Source organism: Sinocyclocheilus anshuiensis, unplaced genomic scaffold (genome assembly GCF_001515605.1).
Source record: "Sinocyclocheilus anshuiensis isolate Anshui unplaced genomic scaffold, SAMN03320099.WGS_v1.1 scaffold1360, whole genome shotgun sequence".
Lineage (NCBI taxonomy): Eukaryota > Metazoa > Chordata > Actinopteri > Cypriniformes > Cyprinidae > Sinocyclocheilus > Sinocyclocheilus anshuiensis.
In genome coordinates, this window is record NW_015546110.1 from 199,167 (window position 1) to 210,934 (window position 11,768).

The following is an 11,768-nucleotide window of genomic DNA, read 5'->3' on the forward strand; positions in this document are numbered from 1 at the left end:
TTTATAAGTGCAATGAGAGTTTAAAAACTAAAACGTCTTTATGCAGACAAACTGCTTTACAAGCAGACAAACAGCCGGCACCTGGAGCCTTTATATTTCACTTTCTAAGAAACATAGCATTGGATTTGATCATTAATCAGCCAAAGACAGTGTCCCATTGTAAAGACGGTAATCCAGCGACACTTGTTTCAGTAAGAGGTATTTTACAAACTCAGGATCAGGTTAAATGAAGCTCTTCAGAGCTACAATTTACTGATCAGAGCTGAAGGCCATCATATCACCCTGTCTGAGAAAAAACTTGTTTCTGTTGAAAAAAACAAAACAAAAATCTGTACACAAAAACAAGGTTCCCTAATGAGTGCACACAGAGATGAATGTACAATGTGCTCACTGCAGCGCAACTGGCTTGTCAGTCGCTCTGTAAAAAATTGCAAAGTTCCGTTGAGTTACTGCAAAAAAAGATGCCATTTGTGAAGGAGTTTGATCATTCTGGTCACTTGGCCCTGAATCAATGTGCGTTCGAGTGAACCATACTCTGCCATTCTCACTGATCTCAAAATAACACTCTCATATCTGCATATGACTATCAGTTTAATCCAGACGGGACAGATAGTTTTAATGCTTTAAATTCTCTTCAAATTAAAGGTTTGTCCTTTTTACTCTTCCTCATGTCATTTAAACCTGTGACTCTGAAGAAATTACTTGTTGCTCTTCTATACAGTAAACAGGGACATGAGGCTGCAAAAGATCACCATAGATGTAGCACTGAAGTAGTTCATATGACTTGGCTGCTATTTTCCAAGTCTTCTGATGGAATATGATAGCTTTGTGATAGAAGCTAGAGTGCTGCAGGGATGATGTAATGTTTTAAGCTAACTTTGTAAGATAAGTGGTGAGTATTACCAAATGAGCATTACACAGTAAATTCCTTAGTGTTAAATTAACACTGCTCGGAGCATATACAGGTGCATCTCAATAAATTAGAATGTCGTGGAAAAGTTAATTTATTTCAGTAATTCAACTCAAATTGTGAAACTCGTGTATTAAATAAATTCAATGCACACAGACTGAAGTAGTTTAAGTCTTTGGTTCTTTTAATTGTGATGATTTTGGCTCACATTTAACAAAAACCCACCAATTCACTATCTCAACAAATTAGAATATGGTGACATGCCATTCAGCTAATAAACTCAAAACACCTGCAAAGGTTTCCTGAGCCTTCAAAATGGTCTCTCAGTTTGGTTCACTAGGCTACACAATCATGGGGAAGACTGCTGATCTGACAGTTGTCCAGAAGACAATCATTGACACCCTTCACAAGGAGGGTAAGCCACAAACATTCATTGCCACGGTCGGCACGGAGAAAATGAGGGACCAAAGATGGTGATAGTTTCCTGTTGGAGTGGGCGGCAGCGGAGACGTGTCCCGTTCTTGTCTCCATCAGCAGGTTGGCCCCTCTCCTCCAGAGGTCAGGAGCACAGCGCCATCTACTGGACGAGACCACGGTCCAATTAGACAAAACAACAGAACCAGATGGAAAACTCAACACAAACACAATCTCAGAAGGGCCTCATTTTCTTCCTGTTGTGTTCAAAACCTGGGTAGGCTACTTCTGTGTTGGGATATATATAGTAGCCAACATCTGAAGTCGATCAAAACCTTTCATCAAAGTTGTTCCTAAACCTAAAACCAAAATGAGTTCTTGTCTTAGGACAACTTTGTCTTAGGACATACTACTGTATGGAGTTTGACAACTGAGCATACAGTTTTAGAGCAACATGAGGGTGAGTATGACAGAGTGGTTGAAGTCAGTTACTAAAGCCTTCTTCCGTATGAAGGCCTGAAATCAGATTACTGATCACCACAGCCTAAATAGAGAAGTGAACATAGAGATTGATTAAAAAAAAATCTGAATTGAAACAGCTTTAAATATACAAACCAATGTAAAATATTAGAGTTCCATACAGTTTATATGCAAAAACATTCTATATAAGTGTATTTTAAAGGACTTTGGCTCCTTTATAAATGAGCATGTTAGATAATGTAAAAAGCACCAACAAATGCATCATAGAAACCTACAATGATATGTACAATGAATGCATCAGCTTGAATGAAAGAGAAAGTGTGGAAATCAATTAATAAAAAGCAACAGCTTATCATGCACATGAAGAAATCCATACAGGAGACCTGAGGAGCTTCAAATCTGTCACAGGTGGGCGTCTGGGACACACACACATACAAACTGCAGGGTGTGTGTGATTCTCCCAAGCGGTTTTGATTATACACCAGCCGTCGTCTGTTCTTAAAGCAGAAATCCAGCTCACTGGAGAGGTCCAGTCTCTCAGTCTGAGGTTTCATGAGCCGCTTGGACTCTAGGGCTCCTCGCTGGAGGAGGTGGCCCCGCCGTTGGGCTCTGGGGAGGGGGCCGAGGCTTTGGGCTCCGTGGAGCTGCTGCTGTTTTTGCCCGTGCAGCTCCGCTCTGAGGAGCTCTGTCCGTCCTGACCCTCTGAATTCTCCAGCATCTCCTGGATGAGGGGAGGCATTGATCCTGGGATCTCCATCTTCAGAGAGATCACTCGCTCTGCACCTGCAGGAAACACTCACTGTGAGCTCCATCTGTTTTGCTGTAGGCAACTCATTTGCTTTTTTAATTTTTTTTAAAAATATCATTCATTTAAATATCAACGTCTAGGTTACGTATGTAACCCTCGTTCCCTGAAGGAGGGAACGGAGACATTACGTCAGAACAGACTGACGAATGGGGTCTCGCTCAAGAGCCCAATCACCTTTGAGTGGTAACAGAACGAGCCAATGGTACGCTGAATTTGCATCGCGAGCTCCGCCCCGCTGTGTGGGTATATAAGGAGCAGCGCGAGCAAGTCGCATTCAAGTCTTCGCTGAGGAGCCGAGCCGTGTGACCCAGCCGTTCAGCAGAACAACAATTGTGGCAAAGGGACGTAATGTCTCCGTTCCCTCCTTCAGGTTACATACGTCCAGAAATCCACCTGCATAAGTGATAGCACTCTGTCGTGAGGCCAGCACGAGTGAAGGGCTATACCTAACACAGAATGCACTGGGTAGCATATTCCAGCTGGAAGTATGCTAACAGGCTGCCTGCTTGTAGGAGGTCTTACAAAGCACATATTAACCAGTGTAGCGGTGATACATATGAATCTCTGAGGTACCCAGCCCGTAGGGTTGATGTTTCAACTTCAGAGATGGCAAGCGTGGTTTGCCAAGGGAAAGACACATGCTGCCGAGAGAGACTTACTGTGGAAATACAGACGTGGGATTGCCCAAGAGGGGAATCACAACACATGGAGGCACCTAGATTTATCCATTGGCTTTTGGATTACTGCAGAAAAAAAAGCTCTGTGACAAACCAAAAGTTGATTCATGTTTGGTTTTCATGCTTCATGTTTTATCAAAATAATCTTCACAAATGAACACTAAATATAATTGCATGAAGTCGCTACATAAACAAACTATCAACGTCACAACCACTGAGCTAGATGACGTTTAATATCCACTTGACATAAGCAGCCGCCTTTTTAAAGACAAGCAAAAGTCTAGGTGTTACTGATATGTTTATTTCAGGCATTTAAACCATTTTAACCCATTTTAACCCATTCCTATTAACCAATTTTCTTCAGCATCATTCCCCCAGTCTTCAGTGTCACATGATCCTTCAGAAATCATTCTAATATGCTGATTTATTATCAGTGTTGAAACTGTTGTGCTGCTTAATATTTTTTTGGAACCTGTGATACTTTTTTCTTTGATTCGTTGATGAATAAAAAGTTAAAAAGAACAGCATTTCTTCAAAATAGAAATCTTTTCTAACAATGTAAGTCTTTATATCACTTTCTATCTCTTTCACTTTATCCATTTAACACAGCACAACTGTTTCCTGCATTGATTAATCAGCATATTAGAATGATTTCTGAAGGATCATGTGACACTGAAGACTGGCTTCAGAAGACTGGATGCTGAAAATTCAGCTTTATGTTACAGGAATAAATTATATTTTAAAGTATATTATAATAAAAATCTGTTATTTTAAATTTTTTGGTATTTTCCTGTATTTTTGATAGATACAGCCCTGATGAGCATAAGAAACTTCTTTAAAAACATAAAAAATCTGACTGATCCCAAACTATATAATATATAATATATGTATATATATATGAGGAAAATAGCGCACACATCCAGTCTGTGGAGTAGAATGGCGCAGCAAGCGAATTGACACCGAGCATGTCCTGTTCACTGGCCCAAAGGGGCAAGTATACGGGAGGACACGGGCTCTACACGGAGATTATAGAATCTCGCAAATGTGTTAGGCGTCGCCCAGCCGGTTCTGCTTGGAGACAGCCTTTCCCTTCTGCTGGCCTCCGTTACAGACAAAGAGCTGGTCTGAGGTCCTGAAGCACTGAGTTCTGTCTACGTAAGTGCGGAGAGCATGCACTAGACAGAGCAGCACCAGGGCTGGGTCTGCCTCCTCCGGGGGCGGCGCTTGCAAGTTCACCACCTGATCTCTAAAAGGAGTGGTGGGAACTTTGGGCACGTATCCAGGCCGGGGTCTCAAGATAACATGTGAGTTGGCCAGTCCGAATTCCAGGCACGCTTCGTCAACTGAAAATGCCTGCAAGTCCCCGATCCTCTTAACCGAAGCCAAAGCCGTCAGTAGCGCAGTTTTTAATGATAAGAATTTTAGCTCCACTGAAAGCAAGGGTTTGAAAGGAGCTCTCTGCAGTGCGGATAAAACAACTGCGAGCTCCCAAGAGGGAACTTGTTGAGGGCGAGGCAGATTGAGCCTCATGGCCCCCCTCAGGAACCTGATGATCAGGTCATGTTTCCCAAGATACTTACCATCAACAGGATCATGGTGGGCCGCAATGGCAGCCACATAGACATTCAGGGTGGAAGGAGACAGCCTTCGTTCCAACCCTTCTTGAAGAAAGGAAAGCACTGACCCGATTGGGCATTCCCAGGGTTCTTCTCGACGTGAAGAACACCAAGTGACAAAGAGGTTCCACTTCAGAGCATAGGCATGTCTGGTAGACGAGGCCCTAGCCGAAGTGATGGTAGCTACCGCCTGAGGTGACAAGGTACCTAAATCTTCCGTGACCCGTCCAGAACCCACACATGTAGGTTCCAAAGATCGGGACGCTACCACCTGAGGTGGCAAGGTACCTAAACCTTCTGTGACCCATCCAGAACCCACATATGTAGGTTCAAAAGATCGGGACGCAAGTGCCAGAGGGTGCCCCATCTCTGAGAAAGAAGGTCCTTCCTCAGAGGGATTGGCCAGGGAGGGGCTGTCGCGAGGAGTACAAGTTCGGAGAACCAGGTCCGGCTGGGCCAATATGGCACTACCATGAGGACCTGCTCCTCGTCCTCCCTGATCTTGCACAACGTCTGTGCAAGAAAGTTCACTGGAGGAAACGAATACTTGCGCAGGCCCTGTGGCCAGCTGTGTGCCAGAGCGTCCGTGCCAAGGGTGCCCTCAGTCAGGGAGTAAAACAACTGGCAGTGGGAATTGTCTGGAGAGGCAAACAGGTCTACCTGAGTGTCTCCAAAGCATTCCAAAATCAGCTGAACTGACTGGGGCTGGAGTCTCCATTCCCCGGGGCGAGACTGCTGTCATGATAGCTTGTCGGCTGCACGATTGAGCTTGCCTGGGATGTGAACGGCACGAAGCGACCTCAGATGCTTCTGACTCCACAAGAGGAGATAGTGAACGAGTTGCGACATGCGACGGGAGCGTAGACCGCCCTGTTGGTTGATGTACGCTACGGTCGCAGTGTTGTCTGTACGGACCAGAACGTGCTTGTCCTTCAGCAGGGCCTTGAAGTGGTGCAGAACAAACCATACTGCTAGCAACTCGAGGCAATTGACATGCCACTGAAGTCAGGGTCCTGTCCAGGAGCCTGACGCAGCATGTCCGTTGCACATGTCACCCCAGTCCGTGGCTGAGGCATCTGTTGACACAACAACATGCCTGGACACTGGTTCTAGGGGAACACCAGCCCGTAGAAACGAGGGGTCCAACCACAAGGTGAAGGTTTGGCGGCAGGCCGGAGTGATGGTCACTCAGAGCGTGCCCTGTTGCCATGCCCATCTCGGGACTCGGCCGTGAAGCCAGCGCTGAAGCGGTCTCATATGAAGCAACCAGAGCGGTATGACCGCCGCTGCGGATGCCATATGCCCCAGGAGCCTCTGAAATCATTTCAGTGGAACCGCTCTCTTGCCTTCGAATTGACTCAGGCAATTCAGCAGTGACTGTGCGTGCTCGCTTGTAAGCTGCGCGAACATGGCGACAGAGTCTATTTCCATACCGAGAAAAGAGATCCTCTGCACAGGGGAGAGTTTGCTCTTTTCCCAGTTGACCCAGATGGGCGAGGTGTCTTGAGCACCAGATCCCTGTGCTTGCACAACTGTACTCGAGAGTGAGCTAGAATCAGTCAGTCGTCGAGGTAGTTGAGGATATGGACACCTTGTTCCCTGAGAGGAGCCAGAGCTCCCTCTGTAAACCTTCGTAAAGACGCGGGGAGACAGGGCCAACCCGAATGGGAGAACTTTGTACTGATATGCCTGCCCCTTGAAAGCAAACCGAAGAAACGGTCTGTGATTGGCCGTAACCCTGGTCTGTAGAAGCCGGACTTCATGTCGGCTGGAGGGACTGGCTCTATCGCGCCCTTTGCCAGCAGGGTCGCGACCTCCGAGTGCATGATAGGAGCACCTTGCCCACCATCGTAGCCCGAACACCCCGAAACCTGGGGGGACGCCGGGCGAATTGAATCGCATAGCCGAGCCTGATCGTTTGGATGAGCCAGCGGGGCCGGACTAGAGAGCTGTAGCCAGGCTCCCAAAAACCAAACCAGCGGGGTTAGAGGAACTACAGGCGTACCCACAGTGGGGCAGCGAGGTGGAACAGACGGCCCTGACATGGGAGGCATAGCGTCCCTTAGCGAGGGCGGAGTGCGTGCACTCGTCTGATTCCGAGACATGGCAAAGGCAATGCGTTCTCGAGCCGGCTCTGCCTGGAAACTGGCAAAGGAAGAGGGGGACGAGAGCAGCGAGGTATCACGTCGCCTACTGTCATCCACGGCCTCTCGGAACCCGGAGGTAGAGGAAACCGCTCTTTCAATGAAGGTTTATAATATGTTTTATGGCCTCAGACTGCTTCTGGGCGGCAGAGAATTGCTGGGCAAAACTCTCGACCGTGAAATGGCCAGCCTGAGAGACTGGGGAGTTGAGGAGCTGAGTCCGATCAGACTCCCTCATGTCTGCCAGGTTCAGCCATAGGTGGCGCTCCTGGACCACCAAAGTGGACATCACCTGATCCAAGGAGCGCGCAGTGACCTTCGTCGCCCGGAGGGCAAGGTCGGTAGCAGTGCGCGCCTCCTGCAAGACTCCCGGGTTAGCACTGCCCTCGTGCAGCTCTTTGAGCACCTTGGCCTGGTAGACCTGAAAGGTGGCCACGGCGTGCAGGGCAGAAGCAGCCTGACCCGCAGCTCTGTAAGCCTTGGTCACAAGCGTGGATGAGAACTTACAGGCTTTGGACGGGAGCTTGGGACCACCACGCCAGGTGGAGGTGCTCTGAGGACACAATTGCATTGCAACCGAGCGCTCCACTGGGGGTATCCCCGCATACCCTTTGGCTACCCCGCCATCGAGGGCAGTGAAGGTGGAGGTAGCACCAGAACGGTTTCGGGCAGTTAAAGGTGCCTTCCACGAACTGGTAACTTCCTGATGCACCTCCGGGAAGAAAGGAACCAGAGGGGGGTGCTGGCGATCAGCGCGTGCAGCCTGCAGGAACCAATCGTCCAGCCTTGAGCGTTCGGGACAGGGTGGAAGATTCCACTCGAGACCGATGCTCTCAGCTACCCGGGAAAGCATGGCCGTCAGGTCGGGATCAGACTCGGGCAACGCTGGCGTCCCAGACGCAGCTGAATCCTCATCTCCCAAGGACTCAAGCCCGCCTTGTGATGCGGCGATCGACATTCGGTCATCCTCCTGAGCCCCGAATGAGACGCTGGGACCCTGGTGAGAGGGCCCAGCAAGCTCAACCAGAAACTCCACAGGCTGCGGTGTTTATGAGGGAGGTGCGGCCCGAGGAGTCTGTCTCGTCGGGGAAGCCCACACCGTAACCCTCAGATCACCCTGGCCACCAGCCAAAGTAGCCCTCTCGAGTTTCTGAGCCCCGAATGAGACGCTGGGACCCTGGTGAGAGGGCCCAGCAAGCTCAACCAGAAACTCCACAGGCTGCGGTGTTTATGAGGGAGGTGCGGCCCGAGGAGTCTGTCTCGTCGGGGAAGCCCACACCGTAACCCTCAGATCACCCTGGCCACCAGCCAAAGTAGCCCTCTCACGGGAAGAGGAACTAGATCGGGGTGTGGCAGAGGGGACTCTATACCATTTAAAGTAATCGAGTCTCGATTTTAATGCCGAGATGGTCATGTTCCCACAATGAGAACATGAACCATCCACGAATGCAGCTTCAGCATGCTGAAAGCCCAGACACGTGAGACAGCGATCGTGGCCGTCAAGAGGAGAGCCATATATCGACCGCACCCAGAAACGCACGGGCGGTATGACATCTTTAAAAAGATGCAAACACAACCCGTATAACTCTTTTAGAGAAAATAAGTTCTTTCAGAGGCGCTGAAGCGCTCAGGGGAACACAGGAGCTGGAGAAAAGAAGCAGGAAGCTCTTCAACGAACCGCTGAATCGCGCTGTCACTCCAACACCACTGAAGACTCGTTGCTGCAAAACACTCCGGGGATACAAGCAAAGAGATGTGCTCAGCTCCTAAGCAAAAGCTTGTATGCGACTTGCTCGCCCTACTCCTTATATACCCACACAGCGGGGCGGAGCTCGCGATGCAAATTCCGCAGACCAAGGTACTCAGTGTACCATTGGCTCGTTCTGTTACCACTCAAAGGTGATTGGGCTCTCGGGGGAGACCCCATTCGTCAGTCTGTTCTGACGTAACGTCGAACGTGACCGACTGAAAGGGAACAATACATTCCAAAGTAAGAAAGACAGTAAGGAATAAGGAAGGAGCTTCAGAAGGAATAATGATCAATTTTATAATGGCTACTATTCTGAAATTAACTATCCTGTGGCTGACTCTGGAGGGCGAAGACTTTGAAATGAGACACAGCTTCAGTCTTTATCATTAAGTAATTATGTTTACACTTACACTGGCTTGAAAAAAATAATAATTATAATTATAAAAGAATTATAAAATTATAACTGCCACATGAAAAAAAATACAGATTTTAGCACAAAGAAAAACAGCATTTTCAACTGTGATATATTTTGAATGCAAAAAAATTGGAAATATAAATGCTATTGGATAATATTTTTTAATTATAAAAAATATTACCCATTATTTTATTATTGCAAGGCACCCCAAAAAGTATATGTAAATTAATTGCAAACTAACTGTGAAAGGGTTGAAATAATATAGTGCTTTAGGGTTAGAAACAACCAGTGTTGGGAAGGTTATTTTGGAAATATAGTAATGGGTTACAGATTACAAATTACCCTATTTAAAATGTAATAAGTAGTGCAAATATTTCACTTACTTTATTAAAGTAATGTAACTGATTACCTTTTCTAAAATTCTAATGTTGTCTGCTGTTAATCATTTTGAAACATGTAAAGCAGGTAATTACATACATTTTTTTAATGTAATTACATAACATGTAATTACATAAAACATGTAATATTGCAGTAGTACTCAACACTGATTACTGACAGACTTTCATCACTTGAATTAAGATTATAATAATTTAATTCTAAAGCACAAGCACCATAAAATCAGACTTTAGCACCTCTTTATAATTTGAGATCATTCTGAGGTTTAATACAGATTTAAAACCATAACAAGAAATATTTTAATAACTACTGTTTTCGATACTGTTTTTGAAATAAAATCTTTGCATAGCTACAGTTAATCTTAAAAAAATAAATAAATAAAAGCATTTACATAAACCTATCAAATAGGAAATAAAACAGTTATCGAAATATGTTTCCTAAACTCCTGAAACACTGGTGTCTCATATTTTAAAGCAGTCACTGCAATTTATGAAAGAAATCAATTAAATCTGTATGTGGGTGTGTGTGAAATAAAAAAATCAGAAGTAACCCCCTTTGTAATCATTAACATTTTGTTAACAAGTAACTGTCATTTAATTACTAATTTTTTCTCAGTAACTGTAACTGATTACAATTTCATTTTTTTTTAAATTAAATTACATAATTTAGTTACATGCTACTAGATACTTCCCAACACTGGAAACAACTACTTACAAGACTGTCAAAACATATTTAGGATTGGGGGTCAGGGATTAAGAATCAGCCCAATTTTAATCAGCCATTCACCCGTATTTTATAAAACACATTTTAGGATTCGAGGGATGCTGGTCTATGCCAGTTATAGTACTTTGAAAGTTCAGCGGTCACTGAAGATCCTGAAGTTACTACACCTGCTACGCCTCAGTGTTGACCTAATGAAGAACCAGCGTTCATGCTGACCTTTAGCACTGATGCTGCGCAGGTCTGTGATCTTCATCAGGGTCTTGGGGAACATGTGTGGCTTGCTGGGTCTGCGCTTTCGCACGTAGATTTTCAGAGCCTCTAGCAGGGGTTCCTGGAGCTGGTCCACTTTTGAAGGCTCTTCCAAATCCTGGCGATCTACAGAGATAGCATATGATCAGAGACATTATAAATTAATAAGATATCACAAACAGCCCATCCTTCAGAGTGCTGTTGAACAGAATATGAACCCTCTGAATGATGAAGAAACTCCCACGACCACAGGAGGGCAGTGTTATCACTTCTACTAGGGGTGTAACGGTACACAAATATGATGGTTTGGGACATACCAAGGTTTTATTGTCACGGTTCGGTATGGTTTCAGTCAAAGTCCCTTTCAATGTAAGGTTACAATTAAAAACAGAGCCCAAACATGCAAACATGTAAATTGCACACAACTATTATCCCGTTTTTATTTGTTGTTAAAAATGTATTAATTTACACAGTGGCTGTCATAACTTGTTTCATAAAACATTTATTTAAACATACATTAAATAATTAAGTAAAATATAATGAGTATATAGTCTAATATTCTGCGAACTGCTAAGACTTCATTTATCTAGCGAACTAACGAGCTGTGGACACTGATGACTAGCCTGAGGTAAATTAAATGCTATGTGACATTTTGTTTACAAGCTGTTTTAAAAAACTTTATTTTTATAACAGTTTTTACAAATGAGGACATCCCCAAAGGGAGGTTTTTGGCGATTTTGTCAGGTTTTGCTCACTTTTGGGTACAAATTTGTCCCCAAAATATGGTTAAGTAGGTACACACACACACACACACACACAGATGTGAGTGTGTCATACTGTCATACTGACTGTCATGTATGTTTTGTTGACCTTGGTTATTTTGTATTTGATTTGTCACCTGTAAGTAGTATATCTGTTTGCAAAAAAAAATAAAAAAATAAAATAAATAAAAAAAATGATTGAGGTCATGTATGTACATTGTGTGATAAGTCGATATATTGATTATTGCGACAGGCCTATCTGTTGTGGTGTGTGTGCAGGAGCGGCCCACCTCCGGAGATGAGGCAGATGGCAGACAGCAGTCCCGTCTCTGTGTCGTCCATCTCGATGGGCAGGAGCTGGTTGGCGAAGGTGAACACCAGGTCTGTCAGCGGGCCGAAGCCAGCGTTGTGCATCTGTGTGCGGT

At 45.3% G+C, this 11,768-nt stretch overlaps 1 protein-coding gene across 1 annotated transcript in view; it reads right to left on the reverse strand.

Annotated features, from left to right (window-relative positions):
- Positions 1-2,372: 2,372 nt before the first annotated feature.
- The window catches only part of LOC107700643 (retinoic acid receptor beta-like), a 114,404-nt gene continuing 105,008 nt past the window's right edge, over positions 2,373-11,768 (reverse strand). Inside the window, exons 7-9 of the mRNA XM_016502376.1 lie at positions 11,634-11,768; positions 10,550-10,708; positions 2,373-2,587 (exon numbers count right to left, since the gene is read on the reverse strand). Of these exons, the coding sequence (XP_016357862.1) occupies positions 2,373-2,587; positions 10,550-10,708; positions 11,634-11,768 (509 nt within the window). The remainder of the gene's footprint in view (positions 2,588-10,549; positions 10,709-11,633) is intronic.